Below are 26,161 nucleotides of genomic sequence, written 5' to 3'. Positions count from 1 at the left end.
TTCCTGCTGCAGATTAAAACTCTGTAGGCTCAGACACACCTCCCTTCCCCCAGGGAGTGACTGCAGACTGCTTCCCTGCAGCCTCTTTCTGTTGCCAGCTTCCTGGTTTCTATCATAGCCCCTCCTGTTCCTTTACAGATGGGCTCTGTCCTCATTCAGGGGATTTTTTTTTAGTCCATCAAATTCCCCTCCGCTGTGGCCTACCTGGTTAACTTCCCCCTTCTCAGACTCATTAGCCTCTTTCAGGCTGATGTGGAGTGATACAGTGGTATGACAGTTCTAGGGACTTCATGTGGAACTATGGCTTATCCTACTGTGAGGAGAAATTGGGCATGTCTTGGTCTCTCCTCTCTTCCCAAAGCATGGCACCACCCCCACCTTCAGTTGTTCTGGGCACTCTTTGGAGACGTTGCAGTCAGCTAGTGGTTTCGGGATCTTGGTAGCGTTTGATGCTTAAGAGACCCATGTTACAGAAATCGTAATTCAACACTGAGTAGGAATAAATCTCCCTCCCTAACTGATCCCCCTGTCTGTACCTGAGCCACATGAGATGACTTTAGAGTCTTAAAATGCAAGGCAACTCCAGATGTGGCTTGTTTTGAGTGGACCCTGTCATGGGAGTATTTATTTGTGCAGCGAAGCGTTCCTTATAGCACTATCAGTGGGATTCTGTATTTCATACTGCAGCTTGAGTTGCTGTGTAAATGTGTCAATACGTTGCAAAAAGGTTATTCTTCTTTGTCTCTAGATTTGAAATGAATGCAATGCTGGAAACCCCCGAGCTGCCAGCCGTGTTCGATGGGGTGAAGTTGGCTGCAGTCGCTGCTGTTCTCTATGTCATCGTTCGGTGCCTGAATCTAAAGAGCCCAACTGCCCCTCCTGATCTCATTTACCAGGACACTGCTCTGTCGCGCTTCCTGCTCAAATCCTGCCCGCTTCTGACCAAAGAGTGAGTGATAAATACAGCCTTACAACTAATTAACTGTTTTATGCCGTGAAGAGAAGTCAAGCTTAGCTATTCTCAACCCACTGCATACAGTTGTACAAGAACACCATAAACCTGGGTATAAAGAGATGGCAGGGTATTCTTTTGAGTTGCAGAACTAAGGCAGGGACCTATTTTTGTTGGCATAAAAAAAGCCCCTCCAAATGATCGTTACAGTATTGCCCAGGATCCAGGCCTCATTGGGCATGTCTGGGAGCAAACCCCTCAGCACGGGTAGACACACTTATGCTAGTAGGGCTTGAGCTAGCACACTAAAAATAGCTGGGCCAATGTAGCAGCACTGGTGGAGGCTCCAGGTAGCCATCCAAGCTGAAGCCCACCCAGTTGCCTGGTTCAAGTTCAGATAGGTAGCCTGAGCGGCCGCCAGTGCCACAATGTCCACACAGTTCTTTTTAGCGTGCTAGTGTGAGCTCCACTAACCCACGTCTTTCTACCTGGCTGTGAGGCTCGCTCCCAGCTGCAGTATAGGCACACCCATTGCGTTGTGTGCTGTACAAATGCATGGAAAAACAGTTCCTGACCCAGTCAGTGTCAGTGTCTTGGTTTACATCATTGTGATATGTTCCCCACTATGGAAGAATGGGGCCCAGCACAACATGCTTCCTCCTGTGGGAGGTGTAGGGGATATCTGTTGTAACTTCCTACACTCCAGTGACTCACAGAGCATTTTGACACTTCTAGAACTTGCAGTATAAGAGCTCTTCAATCCACTTGTCAGAGTGCCTGCAGTTGTCATTTCAAGATGGGTGAAACAATCAAAATGTTGAGCAAAACAGATCTTTCATAGCAGTCTAATAAATAAGAAAGCAATGACATGCTGGTTCTTGCCAGTTCTTCTCTGAGAGGGAGGTTTGTAAAACTAGCATCGGTTAGTTAACTGAAAGGAGTGACCCTTTAAGGTATCAGGCCAAAACTTTATCTACTCTGCTGTCTGCAAAGTTGACGTAACTTTTAAGAAGAGAGAAGTAAAATCAAATGCTTAATACTGGCCTATTACATTGAGGAAGAATCTACGTTAACTTGTGTGTGAGGCTTTGGAAGGAAACTGACTTCAGTTTAAAGCTTCTTAAGTGGTTATACACAAGGAAAGGAAAATATCTTGAGGTCCTTATTCTGAAACACTGTCTTGATTGACTGATTCAATCTGTGATAATTCAGGGATTACTGAATTAACCTGAACTTTTTTGGGGGTATGAAAAGAGTCTAATTGCTTCTATGCTGGCAGGAACACTGTTTGTATTCCAACAGGATCTAAAAGCCTCAACCAAGATTGGGGTTTCATTGTGCTAGGCGCTGTGCAAACACAACGGAACACAGCCTGAGTGCTAAAAGCTTACAGTCTAAAGAGACAGAATAAAGGTTAGGAGGAAGAAAGTATTATATCCATTTTACAGATTGGGAACTGAGGCTCCAACTAAGTGACTTCCCAAATTCATACACTAAACCTGTGGCAGAACTGTAGATTCAATTCTCATCTCCAGAATCCCAATCCAGCGCTGCAGCCCAAGACCATCCATCTGTTCCCAGATTTGCAAGAAATATTCATCGGGGACAATGGATTATTAACATACTGTACTTGACCAAACACTCTCTGGGATTAGAGGTTCTACTCCGGTGATTCTGCTCACAAACACAGGATTATGCTGATCAGCAGTTCTGAAGGCACATGACTTGGGGCCTTCAGTGTTCCAGAGGAAGATGAAGTCCAGGTGGATGTACTCAGCGCAGGCTGTTGCAAGGGTCATTGGTCTTCCCCATCTGTCTCTGATTTTTATCTTTGTTAAAGTCTAGATCCTCCCTTTTCTAAGGCACCTCTAGAATATAAACATCAAAAACACGGATAATGCAACACTTAAAGGTTGTGATTCTGTTGTGCAATAACTGAGGGAAATACAATAGTAAATTTTCCACAGAGCCTTGACATGGCCGTAACAGCTTGTGCATTATTATTGCACTGTTTACTATCCACGTTCTCACAGAACTCACGGTGTCAAAGCTCTGATCTGAAAACTTTAGTGGTCAGTCTGGATTGATGAGTGGGGCTCTCTTCAGCATGTAACTATTGTCTAAAAAGAGGTACTCTCCCTTTGGGAGGGGTAGTGTGGATCTCTGACATCTTTAATTTTAATAATGAAATACATAGAGACAAGGATATATTTTAACTTCCATTTCCAGAGACTTACAGGAAACAAATATTTAAATTTCTGTAAATGTGCATGCAAATCATTCACAAGAATAATTAACCAACACTACGTGGAACTTACTTGTGCTCATACTCCATTGTAGTATCTTGTAAGGCTTGATTAAATACTAACTGTTTTAGAGTGTAAGGGAAGCTGATTATGCAGCTTTCTTTTTTTGTTCAAACATGAATGCAAAGTAAGTGCCACAATTTCTCCTCCTTTAGTGTCTGTACTCACCTTCTGTTAAATCCCCCACTGGTGCAGCTATTTCTCTATAGTAGTGAACTGAAGATCACCCTTTGGCTTCCAGACATCCGTAACTTCAAATTCAGTGTACAAGTTGGAAAAGTAGTGTCCTGTTAACAGGTATTATTAAAGTGAGTGAGCGACTGGCAGTAGGGAGCTTTCAGGAAAGGGAATGCACGTGGGTAGAAATGCGAGAATAACTTGGTTGCTTTCTTTTAAAACTGTAGGAAATGCCTGAAATGATTTCTAAGGGTTTGGTTTAGTCCCAGCTTCACAGCCTTCAGCTGCACTTATATTTTAAAAATCTTTAGTTACACTCATCAACAGAAAGCATCTGTACACTTCATATATGAAGCTACTGGATCTGATTTTAGAAACTTGGCTGTGGCTAGTCCAACTCTGATAGAAACCTGAGTCCAGAGTGTCTTCATCAGACATGCTACTCATGTTCAGTGCCTTACTAAATGTAATCCTGTAGTGTTCCTCTTAGATTCTATATTATTTTTTTTTCTTGACAGTCTTATTCCATGAACCACAAACTGGGATGTAAACCTAGTACCTTCCTTCAGTAGTCCAGCTGGTGTTTAGTGAATTAGTGAGGAGCTTCAGATAGTATAGCTGCCTGAGCCTGTTGCCAGTTAGATACCTGAGACTGGTAGATGCCAGTGGTGCTTGTAACAGGATCCCCAAATAACAGTTAGCTACAAGCTCTCCACTAATCTCTTGTGGACTCTCTTCGGACCCAGACAATGGAAAAGAATTAGATGTGGTGCATTGCTAAAATCGCCATTGGCCCTCCTATCCACCATTCCACTGTTTTCATTGTCTGGCTCTGTCTTGTTCATCAAGTGGAAATACCTTGTAACTGATATTGTGGTAGCAGCAGGCTCTTAACACTCATAATTTAAGGAGTAGTGTATCTTGCTTTGAGACTCCTGTATCCTGATCAGTGACTGTCATTCCCTCCAGTGCTCTGGGATGACCAAAATTTGCACCTGTCTTTTGTCACCAGCTTCCAAACAAGTTCAGGTCAGTTAAGTTAGCAACCTGCTGTCCCTCTTTTTCCTTTATAACTATAACTTGTTCTGTTGGCTCACTCTCACTTAAACAAGCACATCTTGTGTTCATTGTGCCTTTTCTGGGCTATGTTTTTTGGTAGTGTGGGTTTTCTTGCTGTGCCAGTATATCCATTCCCTGGTTTCTTGGAGGTGAGATTGATAACCGCAGGAGATTTATTTCCTTCCCAGACCTCCCCTCCTCCCTCCCAAGACCTCTCATCAAGGATTTAAAACTGCAAACATGTTTCATTTTGCCAGGTTTAGGCAAATGACTCTGTAAAAAGCCTTTTAATACACGCTGAAAGCACACCCAGGAATACAGCCTAGGTTTTTTTATTCTTTGCCTATGTAGTAATTTTATATCCTAGTCATGCTGACTGGCACCAGAATACTATTTCGCACTGTCATACTTTGTCCCTTTGGCTGCTTCCTCCTCCTGAAAGGAGCAAATATCAAGTTGTCTTATGCTCTTCTCCTCCCTCCATTCTCCAACAGTGGTCAAAGAAAAGATAGCAAACACTTAGTGTTTTACCTAACACAAACAGTTGACAAATTAATTAAAAGAGAAGTTATAATTTGGCAGCCTCAGAGACGTGAACTAATCTGATGGTAAAGCGGGACGCTAATAAATAATCCACTGTGGATTTGTGAGAGATTAGAACACAGGCCTTTTCTCTCCACTCCCCTCTCCCTATGGTCATCTAGCACTGACTTTCCAATCTTCCATATGCTTGGTACCATACTTTCATTCAGCAGCTTGTGTTCTCCAGAAGTCTACCGTGATACTCCACTTCATCAGTTTGGCTAGGAACACTTCTCCCTTGCCTCCAATGCTAAAGCTTTTGGGGATATAGCTTATGAAATACACTGTGTTTTTATATAAAACTGTACTTAAAAAACAAAAAACTGAGGATGCAGCATAGCTGAGGAAACCCCTTTTGCAATGCAAGTGCTTCCTGTCTCTGTAGACAGCTTCCACAGACTAGATATTTACTGTCTGTAGTGGCTTTTTTCACAGGAAGGCTAATATAAGTATGACGCTCCCCAAATAGCTTTCATTTTGGCTGTTGTATCCGATAGCTAAGACTCCAGATATGCAACAGGCCAGCTGAGCTGATGCAGGAAATCTGTTGCTAAATATTTAAGGGCTCTGAAGCCTTTTGGTTTAAGACAGGACTTTTTGAATCATTCCAGGGAGACTGAATAATCTTTAAGCTTCTCCTCTACCTAGGTAGTGAATAGGAAGCAAGCTTATAGACTTTAAGGTCAGAAGGAACCATCATGATCATCTAGTCTGACCTCCTGCACATTGGTGGTTACTGAACCTCACATACCCACTCCTGTAATAGACACCTAACTTCTGGCTGAGTTACTGAAGTCCTCAAATGATGATTTAAAGACTTCAAGTTACAGAGAATCCACCATTTACACGAGTTTAAATCTGCAAGTGACCTGTGTGCCATGCTATAGAGGAAGGCAAACTTTTCTCTTCCCCGGGTCTCTGTCAATTTGACCCAAGGGAAAATTCCTTCCTGACCCCAAATATGGCAGTCAGTTAGACCCTGAGCATTTGGGCAAGACCCACCAGCCAGACACCTGGGAAAGAATTCTCAAAGTGGTAATGACTATAAAGTTTCCAAGATCAGTCTTTGTGGGAGAAAGCCCAAAAATCCTAAACTTGGACCACTTCTCCCTCCAGCCCCACCCTGAAAGAATGGGAAGTGTAGCCTCTTAGCTACAGCATGGGAGTTGGCAGACAGGACGGCTGGGTTCTAGTCTTGACCCTGTAGCAGACTTGCTGTAACCTGGAGCAGAGCACTTAACTCTGTTGCTTCCTTACTCGTCTGTAAATGCGTATAGTAACACCTCCAAGTAATGTAAGGGTTAGTGTTTGTAAAGCACTATGCTCCTCAACTGAAATGTACAGCACACGAAGTACAAAGTATCTCTATAGATATAAGCTTTTCTGTTGCTGAATGTCCACTTTTAAATGCATGAGAGTCTGAACACTGACACTTCCAAATAACAATAAAATAGTTTTGTGTGCTTTGTTTGAGCTGCTTTAGAAAAGTAGATTGCAGAACACCTGAAAAGTAGCATACTCTGAAAACTAATCTTCAGTCCACAGGTTTCAGAGTGGTAGCCGTGTTAGTTTGTATCAGCAGAAAGAAGCCACCAAAACTTAATCTGGAAACTGATTTGTTGGTATTGGTTCTATTAATACCAAATCATGTCCGTTTCTAACAAATATTTTCCTCTGGCTCTCCCAGAGGGACTGTTTACTGCCTCAGTCACTGAGATATGGGGTTGGGTTTCCATTACACAAACACAAAGCGTATGGTGCTGAAAATAGGCTCACAAATCCTAATGGTGTTTATATAACAGGATGTGCATGCACTCATCCAGTTCAGGCTAGTTATCAGTTTAATACCATGTATCTATCAGTGACAGGGCATATAAATCAGTTATTATAGTAGGTAACCATCAATCCCAGACTTGCTTTCTTGTCAGCTTTGATTTGTAGTGTTCAGTTATTGAACTACATTAGTGTCTGTGGGTGGTGTAAAGTTTCATAAAGGATATTTATAGGGCATCTACTGGAAGAAGTTATAATGTGCTGCCTTGGATGTCTGTCATTGGTCAGGGTATTAGTAATCTGTAGCAGACTTGATCATAACAGGGAGGTCATTTCAGATGAGCCAGAACAAGGGTCTGTGGTAAACCACCCTGAACTCATTAGTTCGACACTTAGTACCTTTTGGACTTGGATTCAAATTTGGCTGCTCCGGTCTTACTCCAGTAGTCATAAGTGAAAGTTTGAGTATTGGCTCGGAGGTTTCAGAAACTGTGTGGGTGCCAGCATAGACTTCTTTAGTTCTAGTATCTCTATCCTTCCTTACAAAAGGAGAAATAAAACTGTAAACAGCCTATTGAAATGCTACAGTATTCTTGATCAGTACACAAGATTGCCAACACTCATTGATACAGCGGAGAGACGTGCTACCCTACCCTGCAGAAGTTTGTTTAGGCTGGAGAATGAGAAGCTGCTTTCAGGGTATTTCTTTTCCTTTGGTTTATACTGGAGCTGCATTATGGAGAAGCTAAAAGGCGCCTTTGTCATCTCCTTGGACTCTGTAGTACTGTTTGGGAAGTCTTAGTTCTTGTTCCCACTGGAACACCACATATCATGTTAACTGTGTTGGAGGGAGCTACAGTATTAAAACTGGGTCTCCTACCAGGTAGGACTTATCATGATGGGCCCACTAGTATGGACTCCTGAATGAATTCTAATGGGTCGTGTCTAACAAGCCTCTCTGCAAGTGTACCCATTTTGCCTGCTCTAGAGGGAAGGCAAGGAATCTAACAAAACTATGTAGGTCTGATCTCTAGCCCATGTTTCTCTGCATCGCGCCATGCAGGACCTATTTCCTTCATGTGCTGCTCAGTTCTAATGGGCTTTAAAAGCATCTGCCTGGGCACGTGCCCTTCTGTTTTGGTTGCATGTTGAGGTTTTGTGGGAGCAGCTTTCTGTTGTAGCTCTTTGCTGTACAGAATACTGTCCTTCAACAACTACCTGATCCTCCATATTAAACAAAACTCTGGCTGTCTTTTTCCTGTACTCGATACTCATGCTGTACTATTAAAGGTGTTTCTGTCCAGCTGGGTTGAGTTTGCAAATATTTCCTGTGATGACTTACTATTTCTTACAGTGTTGTACAGAATATAGCTGAAATCGGGTAGGCTATTTCTGTCTCTTGCAGAGGGTGGGGATGCTGGCACTTTAGGAACATAATTCTTGGCTAGCTGTCACTGTCAACGTATCCTCCTGCAGCAGTGGTGATAAACCACAGTGCATAGCATGGACACTTCTTTATCATTTGTCCTGTGTTACTAACAGTAAAAGCTGAAGGTCACACCAATTCTATAAATAAAGATGTGTACCCACAGGACTGTCCTTGGCAGTCCTACATAGACTTTCACCACAGTACTGTCGTGATTGGTTCCCAAGGATTTTTTTTTTAAAAAAAACCCATTAAGAGAAGCAGACAGCATAATTCTTCACAATAAGCCTTCAGCTGTTTTAATGAAGGCCTGTCTAAAAAATGGAGAGCCAAGTGAACTTTTGACTGGATTCTTATAGCTCTGATATGTTACCATTTGTAAACATTTGTTCCACAGAGCAGACCGTATTTGGTGGCCGCGGTTGGCATGTTTGTGTTGCAGTAGCACTCAAGGCCTCAGTCAGAATGTGTGGGACTCTGCTCTGTACCAAGTTGGTAAAACAGCTCCTGCTCCACAGAGCTTGCCATTCAAATTAAGACCCTGTCTGTTTGGTCTATAGTGTAAGTCCATAATTGGCTTAACTTGAAAACTTCAGTAGGTAAGAATTTGTGGTTATTGTAATAACATACTACTAAAGAGTTAGAAGGGATTTCCAAAAGGAAGAAATTCCTACCCTATTTATCAATGTAAAGATATTTCTTATCTTCATAGCTGGTAGCTTAGGAGATTTAAAAAAAAAAACAACCCAACCAACACCCCTGCATAAAGATGCTCCAGCTTTGCTAGGGTTCATTTAAAGATTTGACCCCTAGTTAATCACACCAAGAAAGAGGAAAAACAAGTTGCTTTCCCTCAATGCATTTCTGTCTTTAGCTACATTCCACTCACTAGTTAGGTTAATCTATAATATATATAAATAATTTACCCCACAATTTCTCTGACTAGGACAAAAAAAATAGTTTGTCTCTTGCACCCTGTTGTAACCTTACTGCATACTGGTTGGAGGCTCTGGATTGATTTTCCAGTTATTCCAGCCTGTGACATGAGGCAACATAATTTACAGTAGTTCGTAGCTCTTTTACATGCCTTTTTTTGTAAAGCACTTTGAGATCTGGGGATGAAGAATACGAAGTATCGCTGTCCCTGTTTTTATGGATAAATTTATAATCTTTTGAAATTAAATCCAGGTTTTTTTGCCCTTGTTTCACTGTAAGAGGATTTTTCTCCTTTTCCACTGAAGCATCCAACTTCTGGATTTTGAGAGATGTTACCTAATGTTAGATCTTTGTTTCTATACCCAGATTATAGAATTCGTCTTCTTTCATATCAAGAGGAAGCTAAACCTTTAGGGTCTCTTCACTTTCTCCAAGATGGTACTAGCCTCCTTAGGCATTTCCTCTTTTCTTGGCCACCAGCTTCCGTGGCTTTGATTTTGTGAGGGGGACTTTGTGCACATAGTCCCCTGACAGTGGAGTAAAAATGCACCAGTAACTACAAATTCAGCACTAATGTCCCTCAGGATGTTTTGAAAACCAGTAAACAGTTGCTCAGCAGCCTGGACGCCCAGTATCTGAGAAGATCTTTCACTCCTGCTTGTGCCAGGATGTTAGCTTGTTTTTGAGCACAGAACTTGCCCATCAGTTACTAGCTTTATTGAATTTGTTGCAGACCCTGATGGCTGGCAACTGCTCTGACCTCTTTGGAGTGACCAAGCTGCAAAGAGCAGTTTTAATTACAGCAGGTTAGAGGTGAATAATGGGAAGAGGATTGTGATGGAACTAGCATAAGTTTGCAGCTACCCTTAATCAAGGAACCCAGGTGTTGTGAAATATCTCTAGAAGTGTCTTTTTTTCCCCCCATAGGCATTTTTATTTATATTTGGTTACAAGCTTGCCAATTTGCTATCTCAGAAGATTGACTTTTTTGTGTTTGTAAATCTCTCTCCTTGTTGGCTTCTGGTGTGTGAAACTGTTTTTTTAGCTGCTTTAATTAATTTATTTAGTCTAGTTACAGCTGAGATATTAAATCTGGTTTAAGTCGATTAAATTCCATGCATTTTTTAAAATAAACTTCTACTGAGCTGCTCATTTTGATCAGAATCTCCTTGGTCCTGCTGGGGCTTGGATATTTACAGAATCTTAAGACCTTCCCGCCACCCCCCACTCCCCCCCCCAGTCTCTTTTGACAAGGCTATCTGAGTAAGTGGGAAAATCCATTGAGTAAAGTGCTGAGGCTTTGGTAGGAGATGATTAAAATGAAGGCTGGGTACGATTGCGTTTTTACCTATTCTCGTAATGTTACCTTGATATAGTGGCTGTTTGGACTGTAAAGGAGTCCAAAGCAAGTTATTTAAACTGCAGATAGCTCCTCATGTGTTCCTAGGCTAGCTCTCTGCATTTCCAGCAGAAGGAACCTAATCTTGGCATCAAAGTACTATTCTGGGTAGCCTGGTCATTCAAGGCTAGTGACTGCTTATAACTTCTAACAACAGAAGTGTAAACAGATGACTAATGCTAAGATGTCCTTGCCCTGAGCAATGCAGCGTTATATTTCTAAATTCAACTCTGCTCAGTCACTTAATGGGTCTTCTGAAAAGCTGAGCATTTTGCATGCTACATTAAGGTAACATGCCTAAAAAGGCTCTCTGCTTGCTCGCCTCTGAGAGCTTGAGTGAAATAGAAAGAATAAATCACCGTGCAGAGAGCAAGTTCTGCTTCCCGGACTCCGTGGTGCAAGAATAGGATTTTGCAGAACCTCAAATGTTCTGAATGAAGTGGGCATGAATTTCAAATGGAGACGTAGGGAGCACATAGGCAGCCTATGAACATACATGCACAATCTCTGGGATCCCTGTGCTGCATCCTTTTATTTAATCCTTTCTGTTGAAGCATAAGATTGCTAAACATGCACATTCAGTGTGTGCCGGTGTAAACTACCTCAGGGTTTGTGGCTGTGCAGGTTGAAGTGTAAAACTCAACTGGAGCTGTGAAACAAAGTGCCATTCTGGAGTCACCCCTCTTACGATCCGTGTTTACATAATAATTTCTAATCTGAAGGCAGCAGTATCAATCCTCAGAGGAATAGTTCCAAATTGACAGCAATGATCTAGGGTGACAGGATCAGAGGCTGGAAGCAAAGCATAGGTGGGGAGAAGGAATGGACTGTGAACCTAAAATAAAATTTGAAATCTTAAGCTCCACAGACACTGATGGGCACCTAGAATGGTGTCCTGGCGCACCCCCTCCAGGCAGGATATTGTGCTGTGGCACTACAGGGTCACCGAAGCTGTTACATCCGAATGACTGGATATGTGATAGTAACTGTAAACTGGGCTCCATGTAAACAAGGGGAGAAGTGAAAATGGAGCTTGCTGCTGTCTTAGATTTCTAATTAAGAAGGCAGCACTGAACAGATTATCAGCAACTGGACGCTGCAACTATAGTTGCCAAGGGAACATTTTTTTTCTTCCAAACAACAACAAACTACTCCAGAGGCCTTAGCTGTTTGATTTCTCTCCCCCCCACCCCCATACACACACAATCCCATTGTAGAGTGGCTTGCTGCTTAATGCTGACCTTATTCGTCCCAAGTTTTGATGGGGAGGCAGGTAGGAGTAAAGCAGAAGGATTTCCTCTTGCAGACAAGAATGCAGGATGACTTGGAATCGCTCTATTAGGAAACTGTTCTTAGTGCCATAGAAAAAGCCAGGGGTCAGATGCTCATGAAGTAGGATGTGCATTAGTCTCTTCAGGAGCTCAATATCTTTGTTTAGTTCCACAAGCACATGCCAGTTCTCACAGGTAACATATGAACCATATTAAAGTTAAACAAGCCACTTACTTCTCAACTCTAAGGCTATGTCCTTGGTACCTAAACTCTTGAAAATAATCTTTAATGTAAGTAGTGTTAGGCCCAGCAAGCATATGGCTATATTTTTGCTCTTTCTATTAAAACTTATCTGGATAAAATGTTGTCCCAGAAAATCTTGGGCCTCTACAATCAGCGGTTACAACCAAGTAAACGTTGGGGTGGGGCTGTGAGAAAATGGGAGTATGTAGGTCTTTGAACACATGCCTCTGCTAGACTAAAGAGCCTGGTTTCCAACAGTATTACTGGGTGTGGGAGTGTGGAAAGCCAAGATTTGTAAGGGAACAAAATGCTGATGAAGATGTGGGAAGTAGTTCCATTGAGAACCCAGTTCCTTTTCCTGGCAGCAGCAACTTTCTGCCCCTGCTTGGAATAGAAGTGTAACAACTTCTCTCCCAAATGTCCCTGTCCCTTTTGATAATAGTATGGGGCCTTATCCTGTGAAATCCCAGTGGCTTGGGCTATAGCTGCTAATTGGTGCCAGTCCAAGGTTTTGGATTCTTTCATCCAGGCCCCTGTTCTTCAGTGCTTAAATATCTAACTCAAAATAAGTACTACAACCTCAGAAAATGAGTAAAAATACCAAATAAAGTACCTCCTAATGTGGAGTATAGATACCAGAGTTTGAGATCTTTTTACAAAAGCAGAATATCATGATTTTGAGAAAATAGTCAGCTTTTTCAGTGCCGGAAGAACTGGTCCTCATGTCTCATCAGCCATATCTCCAGCGATGGGTTGTGCCTTGCATAATATAACTTTTAGGGTTTTCATCCATCTCTCTGCCTATACCCTGCCCATGGAATTGCATACAGCTTGTGTACTACCATCTCAGTAATGCAGTTTCACATTCTTGTTTTAGCAAGTAATCTGGCATTATAAAATGGGACTGTACAATAAAACTCAAACACATTTTTGTTTAGTTCCATCTTTCTTGGCCAGCATGTTCCCATTACCCAGATTCTGTCCCCACCTATGGTCCTAGACTTAAGTCTCAATCTGCTCTTACGTGCATAGTTGCTGAAGAATCTTGGAGTAGCTGGCATACTGTACACTGCTGCTGGCAGTCACCCAGAGCCAGTGCACCTCTCCTAGTATAGAGATGTCTGACTGATAAAAAATATATGCAATTAGTAGTCTTATAGCTTCTCTTAAAAGCTTCCTAATTGGATGATAGAATCTCAAAAATACCCTAAGGGATCATTTGTGTGGTACAAGGTAACAGTTCTTTTGTAAACAAAGCAGTTGAGGCTTCTGTCCTTTGTTTTGCTTTTGGTAGAACTACCGTTTTTTTTTAGTTGGAATCTATTTTTATGCCTTCTTGGAATTAACACTTGCAGGAACAATGTGTCTCAGTATAATGCCTTCCTTTTTTGTTTTGGGGTTCTTCAAATGTATCTTCCAACACTGTGCTGAGGGGATGAAGTGAGGGCAGTAAGCATAGGAGAACCGCAAAACATGTCAAACTGGATCTGAGCTCTTGAGAGAGAGACTGTGACATCCCATTGTCACTGAGCAGCTGTGCAAGGTCCTTGTTTATATCTAAGACTGCCCTGGAGGAGAGTTCGATGTTTCCTGCTTTAGGTTAGAGTTTGCGTGTTTGACTCTGACATCAGTCACAAACAGAGTTCCAGTATTGGCCCTCTATCTCTTGGCACAAAGTCAGCAGCATAAATTACCACACCCTGATGTTAAAGCAGCATGAAGAAGAGTGGCCATGTATTGATTATGTCCTCCTGCATGATTAAAAAGGGGTTAACTTCTGGACTTTTGAATGTATATTTGGAAACAGACTCCAGGTCCCCCTCAGTCTGTCCTCTACCTTCAAAGTCTCTGCTATTGCCTGTGTAGCTCTCGAAAGCATTTGGGGGTAGATGTATATGTGCAATACTAAAATAGCTGTATTTAATTTCCAGTGCTGCTTTTACACATAGTTTGGAAAAATGTTTAGATCAATAAGGAGTAGGAGGAATATTGTGTGCCTTCAGATCATCTCAGGAGGCTGGTCTCAAAGAGTTAATGGTTGAGAGAGTTGGAGCAGTCTCTCTCTTCCTTGGGTACTTCTAAGGTGCTGCTCAAGCAGAGCTTTCTTGCCACATTTGTAAAGGAGGTGGCATTTCCCAAGGAAGATGAGGCTTTTTATTGTGTTGGTTTGGGGACTCTCTACAACATCATAAAGTGGAAGAGATATTCCCACAATTTATAGGGCTTCAGAATTACTGTGGCCTGTAGAAACTTTCAGAGTAGCTGTAATCTCATTTTTTAATGAATAAAATCAGCTCTGATGGTCTGCTCTCCAGTGGAGAGGGATATGAACTCCACCTGATCAGCCCTTTCTTCAAATACTCTTTTCCCCTCTTCATACTCCTGTCCCGTGGACAATGTGAATGGGTGCGATTGCAGTGATTACATACTGCAGCTACTGGGAGCTAAGCTGTATTATCAGTCGCACAGATGTGAGCTGCTCCCCCTCCCAACAAATTGGAGGGATATATTTTGTGAGAAACTAAAATGTTCTGTATGTTTCTGGCACTGTACCATGGAGGGACTATAGACCATATGAGCTAAGGTTCTGCTGAGATCTGCATTTAAAGTAGGGATTAAATCTGTATGTCTGAGTAATACATTTTCTTCCCAAAATTAGAGCAGTAGCTTTTAGAGTAAATCTACTAGTCTTGCATTTGAATATGACCCTAGTCTCAACTAAAAATAATTTGAGATCAGGCTTTTCAGAGCCTTCTAGCGAGTTCCTCAAGCTTGAGACCTTTAAACTGACTCACTTGTAGACTATTCTGCAATCCAGTACTATTAATAGGAAGATGTGTGAACACTAATCATATGTTTCTATTTAAAAATAGTTGTTATATTTCTAATCAATACTTGTAGGGATAGAGTTAGTTGTGCATGTCCTGATGCTTGCTGCTCATATACACATGAGCAATTAGTTCCATTCACGTAGGATTAGAGTGAGTGGAGGAGAGTCCAAGTGCTCCAGTCTGTGTAAGCAAAGGTATCAGTTTGACTGGTTTTTGGTGGTGGGAGGAGGGTGTTGGGGGCAGAGAGAATCAGGGCTATTCCTTACTAGTTTTCACTCCTCCCCACATGATGGAGGAGAAGCTTCTTTTCCAGCTTTTCCCCTTCTCTCCCGTGGCCAGCCACTCACTCACTCTCCCTCCCTCTCTCTCTCTCTCCTCCTCTCTTTCCCCCCCCCCCCCCCCCTTCTGGCTGATTCTCCTATTCTGTATGACTTCTCCAGAGCAGCTCCTCTTGCCTTTGTGGGAAAGCCCTGCAGGTGGCAGCAGCATTGGCTTAGAAGCTGCGCTCCCACATGCATGCTTTCAAGCTGTTCACAAGGGTCTTCAGAATGCCAGCCTGATCTGGTTATCTGCCAAAAATCATACTTCAGAACAGAACCTGATATGATTTTTGGTAGTTAATCATATGTCAGAACAGAATAAAAATACAGCCAGACTGCTCAAGGAAACCACTTGTACTTTCAGTGCTGTCTCTTTGTTAGTAAGGTAGTAACTAAATAGGAGATAAAGCTGACTTCCTTTAATAGTCTGCATGAAACTGAATGTGAAGATCAGTGTTGGAATTGTCTAGTCTTAGCTTGTGAGTTCAACCCCCTTCTATGTTTGGAGTTGTAAGAATTATATTTTTGATAGTATGTCTGTTGCATTGCACTTGGCAATCTTAACTGAATGTAACTAATTCTTTTGTTTGTTTTTAATATTGAAGCATTAGTAATAATTCTCTAGTTACGGTTGTATTAAGTTTTTTTTTTTTACGTGTATGTAAAATCCCTGCGCCTGCAATAACGTAAGTCTTGGCACCAAAGAATCATGTTAGGGGAGTCTAATCTATATGTTCAGTGAGTCCACAAAATCTTCTTGTAGTAATAACTTTATTGCAGTAGTGCCCCTAGTGAGCTATGGGCTGTACAGACATAGGAAGACTAGATCTGGCAATCTAAAGATGCTACAAGCAAGGCAGTCAGGGTTATAGGAACATCTCTGTCTTCCTTATGTATCCAGTTTATATTTTATCAATTACAAAAAACTTAGTTTTGGGGGGGGGGCACTCAGTGTTGAAGTGCAGAAGGGACTGTGGTGTGAAAGGGGAGGGGGAAAGGATGGGGCACAGCTGTGAAGGAGCGCATTGGTATAAAAGGCTTTAATTCTCATTTTAATGAGTTATTACCTACTGCATACGTAGCAAAGTTGAATGGAGGAATCCAAGCTCTTCTGTTGCTTTTGGCAAAGCCTCCACCCTCTGCTCAAGAAAACAGGAACTTCGCTTCATATGGTCTGGAGCAATAAAAGAGGAAGCAAATGTCAAAAGTTCCTGAAAACATCACAGAGCTGGATTCCCAGGAGACTGTCAGCTGTTCTTTAAACTTGGTTTAGGAATGTGGCTCCTAACTGGGATGTGTGCTGACCTATGTCCCCTGGGACTATTTTTTCCCCTTCTAGTTAATGAATCATATTCATGCATTTCATGTTAAGGGATGATTTGTGTTTGTATCCCTTTGAGACATGCGCTGAGCCTCTGTCCCCCTTGCGTAGTAGTGAGGTGTCTGACCTTTCATGCCCGTGCAGCTTTATGCCTCTCATTAACTCTGAATTCTTGCCAGCTGTGTTAATGTGTGAGCAAAAGGGATAAAACCATTCCCTTCCTGCCCCTCCCCCAAACCTCCACATTTTCCTCTTGGGTTCTCGAGGAACAGTAAATCAGAGAGAAAAGGCCATCTGCCCTGGCATCCAGCCCTAGCACGCTCCTGATAAGCTTAGTACAGATGTGCTTCCCTCTTTTGGCAGGAAATGTTTTATTTAGCTCCCTGCAATGAAGTTGGGTTGTGCTGGGTTTTTGGGCGTTTCGTTTTTGGGGTGTGTGTGTGTTCCCGCCCACCCCTTTCAGTCCTATCTAGTGACAGGAGAGGCAGAGTGGCCCAGTAGCATTCCTGCCACTAATCTAGCACTGTGCTCTTCAGAGTTCTGTACAAGCACTGAGCCACCACTTCCTGCCAGAAAGGCATGTGGTATACTAATGGACCTGGCATGGGACTGAGAGCCATACCCCAGAGTCCTAAAACTGGCTTGGCGCTGACTTGCTATGTGGCCTTGTGCTCATGCTCAGTGAGTGTCTGTATGGGTCCAAATTTCTAACTGACTTCATGCCTGTTGACTAATTTAAAGTCTGTTTAAGCAACTTGTACCACTTAAAACCTGATCTACACTGAAAGGTGGCCTTCCCCATTTTTATGGCACCAGTAGACCACAAGGGTCTGATTGGTTTCTGAAAGAGCATTTGTACACTACTTCTCTCACTAAAACCTTCATGTGCTGGAGCTTCTGGATCCTGACCTTTCTGCTGTCCGTGCAAACTAGACTTCAGTATAGAGAACGTTTCCTTTTCTTTTGTCTCTGAGCTGACAAAGCTGCTCATTACAGCACTGCCAATCATTGTAGCAAATATATTCAAACCTTGCTTTACTAACCGCGGAAGTAATGGAGGTAATGTCTCTGGTGTGTCAGAGGATTGTAAATTGACTCTTAAAAGCTCAAGACTACAAAACTGAATTTACCTTCTCTCCTCACAGGTACATTCCACCCATGATCTGGGGGAAGAGTGGACATATCCAGACTGCTCTCTATGGGAAGATGGGGAGAGTGAGATCACCACATCCTTACGGACTTCGCAAGTACCTCACAATGTCAGATGGAGCAACAGCAACCTTTGACCTCTTTGAGCCCCTGGCTGAACACTGCATTAGAGGTTAGTCAAACAACCACTTTGGAATGCAGGGTTTTAGTCTGTCTGATTAGTGACTTGTCTAAATATTTGTTGAAGTACACTCGGAAAAATTACATTGCTTTCCTGGAAATATTGGGGGCTAACTTTGACTCAATGGGTGGGGGAGATGAGGACTCATAGCCCCCCAAATTGGCTATTGCTTACAAAATCCGCACTGCTCTGTAGCTATATATTGAACTTCAGAGCAGGGGCCGTAAAATGTCAGTTACAGATATTTGTGAAAACAATGCTTCATGGCCTGTGGTTTAAATTTGGGAGGTGGCCATGCATAAATTACTGTCAGACTTGCACTTAGAGCAGTAAAGGATGTGTTCTATATTCCCAAGATTTAATGACTCTAAAACTGACAGCTTGCATTGTAGAGCCTTACATCCTAATGTGGATAGGAGGGAATTAAATTTGGGTGCGCGCGCGCGCTCTCTCTCTCTCTCTCTCTCTCTCTTTCTTTTTTAATATATATGTATCTATAACAAGAAGTTTCAGAAAATAAAATGGGATAAGTTAGCAATAACTCCATACTATGACGTATGCTTGGAGTTGCCCAAAGGGTCAAGGGGGTTGGCTTTCCTGGCTGTGGGTCAACCTTTTCTAAAGATCCCAAACAGTTAAAGTGCACAGATCAAGCCAAAACATTTTAGCTGCTGCTATGGGAACTGTTGAGTCACAATGAAGTGGAAACACTTATTTAGAGGCCAAGCCTGAAGAACCATCATTAGTGACTGCACAAGCCAGATAACGTTGTTCAGGTAAAAAGTCAGTACAGATCCCAGCTATCTCTAGAGTGAGCAAAGGGGAATCTCTGTATTTACAGCACTCTAAAAGGAGAGGATCTGATCATACAGCAGTTTAATTTAAAACTGTTTTCCAAAGTCATCCTGGACCCAAGATTGAATCTCCAAAAGAGGAGAACTTAAACAAGTATAGGGTACAAAAGAAAGTGATTCCAGAGATCAGTGGGTAACTATATTTGTAGGTTAGGCAACCACTGCCCTAGTGAATCAGAAATCATGAGCATCTTCATTTGACTAAACATTATGCTGTCAGGAGGAACTCGACCTTTCAGCTCACTGGTACCAGCATGATTCTGTTGAACTTGGATTTCATTGAAACAATGTGAACTCTACTTCTTAGTAGCTGGCTTCACTTGCAGCCTGTGGCTCTATTTAGGCCCACAGAAAAGGATGTTTATTCTGTCTAATCAATTCAAAGGGATTCTCTTCAGAAACAAACAGGATCCTCACTTTGTGGTGGGATGCTGCACAGTGACCATCACTGTCATTCTGGTCCAGGTCATTTGTAGAGCTGGAGAGAAATTAATGGCAGACAAAACTTTGCAGTAACTAGAGGCTGTCAGAGAGCATGATGTAGAACTAAAGCACTCTTGTTAACTAGCGCTGCATGACAGTGTCTTGGGACCTCAATTACTGTTTGCTCACACACAAAGCACAAAAATGCAGTAGCTGACTTTCTGGAGATGTAACAATGTGCTTGTCCATGTCAGAGCATATCAAGCCCTTAACCTAATTATCTTTCAGCGGACCAGCTATGGAACAAAGAAGCCGAATGGTGACAATAGTTGGTCATGAGTTCTATGTCAGACTGGCCAAGTTCACTTTGGGGATTTTTTTGACGGTAGGGTTTTTAGCTAGTTAGTAAGTGTAGGTTCCCTCAAAGTAAGCAGAGACCTTTAGTCCAGCAGTTTGACATTGCTTTTGTCACTTAATCTTGGGGTTGATGAGAAGGTTTTGTTCAGTTGTTATCGTAGAATAAATACTTCTGCTGTAGAAGCCAGCCTAGTCTAGACTTCTCTAATCAAAGGATGTCTCACCATGTTGACATATGCAGGAAATAGTACTTCCTGTAACCTGAGCCCCGCTGTCCAGGGCAGAAGCCCTTGGGCTTTGGCTTCAGCCCTGGGTGATGGGGCTCGAGCTTTGGTTTCAGCCCAGGGCCCCAACAAGTCTAAGGCAGCACTGGCGACCCTATTAAAGTGGGGTCGTGACCCACTTTGGGGTCCCGACACACAGTTTGAGAACTGCTTCTCTAGGAGTTGTCTGTAGAACTGCTGATGCAAACTTTCATGAAGTCTCTTAAGAAATTCTGTGCAGCTCCCTTTTCAACAACAGTTGCATGTTTGTATTTTGTTTGCGCTTACAGTTTTGCTACCCCACCTCATACTAGGTGAACTTCAGTTTTATTTGCTTGGTAGCAAAGTCATGTTCTAGCTGTCCTTATGTCAAAGCGTTCCCATTGACTTGAAATAGAATGCTCCTCAAAACTGCTTGAGTAAATGTCACTTCAACCTGTACCTGAGCTTTGTCGTCTTTCTCCCATTTATTAAATGTGCAGAGGATGTCACAATGGTCATCTGCCCTGGAATCGCTAATCACAGTGAGAAGCAGTACATCCGTACCTTTGTTGATTACGCCCAGAAAAATGGTTATAGATGTGCTGTCTTGAATCATCTGGGAGCTCTGCCAAATATTGAGCTCACTTCTCCACGCATGTTCACATATGGTAAGTACTCCTCAGCTTTTCTAACTCATCTTCTAGAAGTTAATTGGTTTCTGAGGGTCCCCAAAGTTAGGCAAACTAGTCCTGGCTTCTCTTAGTTGAGGAGAGAGAGTACACACTGAGGAGCAGTTGTGGCTGCCATAATTGCTTAAACTGGTCTGGAAAGATATTAAAAGGCAGGTGGCTGAAGGGAGAAGAAGAGTGCAGGATCTCATGTTCAAGGTACAGCAGGTTATCCTAGGAAGGCATTCTCCTTGAGAGGTCTTGGAAAATGTCATGTAACATGGTGAGCTGCCTAGGAAGGTCAGATGCCTTTGGGTAGCGTGGTATATCCCCATCCTGGGAAGAAAGATGGAAGAAATAGGGTACTGGCCCCTGGATGAAAAGTGAATGCCAAGGAAAGCTCAGGTAATTTTGTGTCTTGCTGAATAAGTGACACTACCATGCTGGCTTGAATTTCATGGGCCTGCATTTTGGGTGTGGGGAAACGTTTCAGCTTTCTCACACTAAGGTAACACAGGGCTTATCAGCATCTCTCCAGTGCTGAAGTGCCAGCTATCCTGGGCTACAATCGCTGATTGTAGTTCAAACCCATGCTTAGACAGGTACAGCTATTTTAATTCTTAGTTGCTCATCTGTAACATGATCTCTCAAGAATGGAAGCATCTCCTAAGATTGGTTACCCAGGAATGCCGTGCAGGCAATTCAGTAACATTCATTGCCTCGGCCTAGCTCGTATGGCATGGGCTCCTTGTCTTGCCTCAGTTTTCTTTTGTACCCTTTTTATTGCGAACATTTGGCATGGTGGGAGTGAATGGAGATGCTCCATACATAGTGCTAGAGTGGAGGGTTATCAGTTTGTCTAAAACCCCTGTATCGAATTTCATTTTAGGTTGGTATTTAGCATGCAGACTTCTAGTCCGTGAGTGGTTTTTGTTTTATTTAAATTAGAAATAAACTGCAATATTCTTGAGCTTCCTGGCTGCTGCTTACCTGCTGAGCTAGTAATACCTCATTACCAGTATTAAACTTTAGAGATCTTCAAGGCCATAAAGTATGGAAAATGCTATAGAAAAACTAGACTAACTTTGGGGAGTAACAGGTACTTGGGAGCTGCTGTTAAGAGAATTCAGTTCCCTCACCTTTCACCTGGGGAACCAGTCAAACCAGTGCTGTATGGATTGAGGTTGAGGTTTTCCTAGAGTATTGCAGTGTCTAAACACCCCACCAGGAGTCTGCATGTGGGCCAAGGTTTTCAAAACTGACTAGTGGCTTTGAGTGTCTTGAATTTTGGCAGCCCAACTTGAGTCCTTCCAAGGGCCTAAGTCTTTCTTTCAATAAGTGCTGAGCACCTGCTCTCTGCAAATAAAGCCCCTTTACGGTAGCAAGTCCTGGCTTCTTCCTCCTCCCAGCCACTAATCACTCTTGAAAATCTTGGCTGTGATCAGGCCAATTCTAATTTCAGGCCTAAGAATACCTCCTGAGCCTGGATTGGTCAGAATGGTGGCTAAAAGCAGGAACATGTAGTGAAATGAAAATAGTAAAGACATTTAAATAGCTGGTATATTGTGTATATACATGGGCTCATTACAACTCTGCCTAGCGGGGCTTACAAATCAAGGCCATATTCTTTAAACATGCAGTTCTATCTTCAGCTAGTGTCAAATCTGAGAAGCCTTAAAGGGAGTCTAGTCTAGGAGTTATCCAAAGCTTACTGAAGATAATGGCACTCTTTGCCTTGACCCCACTGGGTTTGAGCTCAGACCCAAGGGGATATTCTCTAGTGCAGCACTAGAAACGTGGGTCTTTACTTCTTCTTATAGTCGTGCAAAGGGCAAGGAATGCCCAGTATTTCCTCATGATGGTTCAGAAAAATAACTTCATTTAAAGAGTGCCCTGCAAAACGGTGAGTCAGGCAAGTCTAATAAACTCAGGAATGCAGACTTTCCTCTGACTACAAGCCAAATAGGCCAGCATCCTTGTAGGAATTCAGTGACAGCTAAAATATCCTTTGGGAAAAGGATAACCTTAAATCAGGGATCTTTTGAATTATTCATCCCATAGACCAGGCCTGACCTGTTGCTACTTGAGCTTCAGAAACTTGAAACTGTTGCTCGCAGCCCGCAAGTCAAATGGTCAGAAATTATTTTGACTGCCAGCTTCTTCTAGAGGAAACCAGTGCAGCCCTGAATTTGTCATCCTGAGGAGAAACTGCTCATTAAGAATGTTAACACTGCAAAGTATTCTAAATCTGCTAAAACCAGACACAGCCCCAAAGCTTGCCAAGTTGAAAATAGCAGGTTCTTTAAAAATCCTAGCAAATTCTGAGCACTACAGTACACTTAGCTAGTCAAAACACTAACCTGATAATGTGTCAGAAATGACCATGCTGATTGGAGTGGAGCAGTATTAGGGCTTATCTACAAGGTGGGGTGAAGCACTCTATGGAAATGTGATTTACAAAGCACACTAATGTGTATGTGGATTAATTTGTTCATGTAGACCCTGCTGGTGTGGACTGAAAGTTTCAAATAGCACTATGTAAAAGTGCACCAGCAGGGTCTATGTGGTGTAATGAATGGTGCACCATGTTAGTGTGCTTTAGAAATCACATCCCTGGAGAGTGCATTATTAGACGAGACCTTAGAGTTGGCATAAATGGATTTTAAATAAAAATTATTTGGACTTCCGTTGCAGGGCAGACCTTGGGTTAGAACCATAGCGCTGTGGCCCCCAGAGCAGTGAGGAGTTCTTCAGTTAAGCACAGCAGCTACTGAATTTACATTGGGTCAGATGTGTGGCATTTATTTTGAGGCTTGAGTCAGTGTGGGATTTCAGTTCCTCTTGTTGTTTGGGTTTCAGTTTTTAACTGCCTGGCCCACGGATGCAATGTCCTGATATATTCTGGTTTTGACAGTGGCCGCCTTTCTCTGGAGAACTAGGAAGATGTTCCACTAGTTTTAAGAGGTACAAGGAGGAGCTGCTGAGATTTGTGAAGTATTACTGGCTGTTTGATTAAAAAACAACCCTAACAAATGGTGTTTCAGAAGGGCACGTGGAGGTGCTGCTCGAAACCCCCATGAAGGCAGGTGAAACTCTCTTAAATCCTGAGCAGCCCACAACAATCTGTTTCTAATGCACTTTAAGTGAGGCAGACCTGATGGTTCTTACCAGCTTCTGTCTCATTCGTAATAAGGATCCTGAGCCTTTGCATGCCCACCCTTTAGCTAGAAGAATACCTGTTGCCTCACTTAGGCAGTGATTCGGGAGAGGAGCCAGCTCACCCCTGCACTTACTGTAGGCCCTGGACTGCTATTTCTTCCTGTTAGAGCTTCTCTGTCCTCTAGCTCAGTTGTGCTACCACGAGAGCAGGGATTGGGAGCTCGTGATAAATACTAGCCTGAGTGCTGAGCCTGTTAGCCAGAGAGATCCATGCAGCTATGTCCCTTCCCTGAAACTGCAAGGAATTAAAAGGTCTAACAGGCTGTGGCTCTGCCTCAGAGTGAATCTATTCAAAATGGGGCATGTAGGACTAGTCTAAAGAGTCTCTGTCACAGGGGGAAAATAGAGGAAAGTGTGAAGGAGGACGAGACAGAAAATGGGGAGAGGAGCTCTTCTGCTGTTTGGTCTCCATCAACTCTGTCTTGGTCACTGGCTACATCCCAGTAGGGCGTGATGGGAATATCCATAGAGCAACACAAGTTTACCTAAACACCCCATTCTAGGTTCTATCCAAGGATTCCAGTCTTAAAGCAAAGTGCCCAAGTGCTGGCTTCCCACTACCATTCTAGCTACATCTGTTTGCTCTACCAAAGGTGGGCAGCACAACACATTGTATGTCTCCCAGCTCACTTCTATCTGAATATACCCAGAAGTGACCTGAAGAAGAGCTCCATGTAAGCTCGAAAGCTTGTCTCTCTCTCTCTCTCTCACCAACAGCAGTTGATCCAGTGAAAGATATTACCTCACCTACCTTGTCTCTTTAATACCCTGGGACCAACACAGCTACAACACTGCAGGTACCCAAAAGTGACTGTTGTAACGGCATCAGGAAGGCAGGCTGTAACAGATTCTGCATTCCATAGGTACTTGTCGTGAGATCACCCCATGTACAGGGCACCCATAACAATACTTAGCACTCTTCAGCCACACCTTTCAAAATGCTTGCGAAAGGAAAGGCTGTATTTCACAAATAGGGCAGCTGAGGTAGAGATGAAGTGACTCGCTTAATGTTGATAAATAGTATAGTCAATTGTTTGACGACACTTTGGTTTGTTATGAAATATACGCAAGAAACCAAATAACAAATGTCAGGCAAGTTCATGGCTATAAGCCAATAATAATATAGTACAGGAAAATGGTCTCTGGGAATCTGTCTCATGCCACATTCACCTTATGCAGAAGGTGTACTCCCAAAGTTATGCATTTCAGCTGGTAGTATTTATAGGATGATTTTACAAGTTACATATTTCCTTACAAGTCATTAAAATTCAGCCCATCAGTTTGTCCCAGTTCCTTAACTTGTTGTTTTGTTCCTTTCTGTATCTTTGTTTTGGATACTAGAATGTCAGGTGCTGGTCCATGAAGATATCTTCTAGGTTTGTACCAGGGTAGAACAATCATACACAGTAGAACCTCAGAGTTATGAACTGACCAGTCAACCACACACCTCATTTGGAACTCGAAGTACACAATCTGGCAACAGCAGAGACAAAAAAAAAATAAAAAGCAAATACAGTACAGTTCTGTGTTTAAGTATAAACTACTAAAAAAAAAAATAAAAGGAAAGCAGTATTTTTCCTCTTCATAGTAAAGTTTCACAGCTGTATTAAGTCACTGTTCAGTTGTAAACTTTTGAAAGAACAACCATAAGGTTTTGTTCAGAGTTACAAACTTTTCAGTTACGAACAGCCTCCATTCTGTCTTCTGCCTTTGGGATATTCCAATACTGACCTATGAGAATAACTCCCTACCTGTTACTATGGTAAAATACTCCTATGTCCTAATCCTGACAGCTTTCCTATCTACTTTAGCCAAAGCAAGCTTTGGCTAATGCAAGGTGTTATGGGATATGTAGCATAAGTGAACAGGATTATAGTAAAGATATAGGCCAGTTTAGGCTATATAACTGCTGTATTACTGTGCTTAATGCATACTAGTATATATGGTGCAGATAACACATTATTAATGAGTTTTAGACACGTGTGCTATCCAGCCTATATTGGTCGTCACTTGTGGTCACAGCAGGTGAGTAGCAGAGCCCAAAACAAAAACGCAGGTCTCCTGACTCCCAATCCTGTGTGTTAATCACGAGATCAGCCTTCACCTTAAATAAAGGACTGTGTGTCTCAAATGTAGAATATATATATCGGGACTAGAACACATGTTGTCTGAGCTTTGTTGAAGTCAGCCTCTCCCTCCCCATTTGGAAATAATTAAATGAAGTTTGAATTTGGACATGACCGTGGGGAATGGGCAGATGGTTAGTGATCAAAATGTGGCATTTGAAAGACTCTTTAATCTGGTATTGAAGATTCCTCCAGCTGCTGAGGATGATGTCACAGTCACTCCAGACTGCAGCGGACAGGTCATTCTTCCTGGATAGCAGCATATGTGAACTTGAGCACACATGCTACTCTCTGCGGGCACTCTCCTGTCTGAATCCAAAGGGGAATGTATGCTCTGGTGGC

At 42.5% G+C, this 26,161-nt stretch overlaps 1 protein-coding gene across 1 annotated transcript in view; it reads left to right on the top strand.

The window, feature by feature from the left end:
* Nucleotides 1-26,161, top strand: part of ABHD2 (abhydrolase domain containing 2, acylglycerol lipase) — a 58,284-nt gene that overhangs the window by 13,328 nt on the left and 18,795 nt on the right. Inside the window, exons 3-5 of the mRNA XM_074966474.1 lie at nt 749-949; nt 17,743-17,918; nt 20,307-20,474. Of these exons, the coding sequence (XP_074822575.1) occupies nt 756-949; nt 17,743-17,918; nt 20,307-20,474 (538 nt within the window). The 5' untranslated portion in view covers nt 749-755. The remainder of the gene's footprint in view (nt 1-748; nt 950-17,742; nt 17,919-20,306; nt 20,475-26,161) is intronic.

This window comes from Natator depressus, chromosome 10 (assembly GCF_965152275.1).
Source record: "Natator depressus isolate rNatDep1 chromosome 10, rNatDep2.hap1, whole genome shotgun sequence".
Taxonomy (NCBI): domain Eukaryota; kingdom Metazoa; phylum Chordata; order Testudines; family Cheloniidae; genus Natator; species Natator depressus.
The sequence above is the reverse complement of the archived record's forward strand: the minus strand, read 5'-3'. Positions and strand labels throughout refer to the sequence as shown.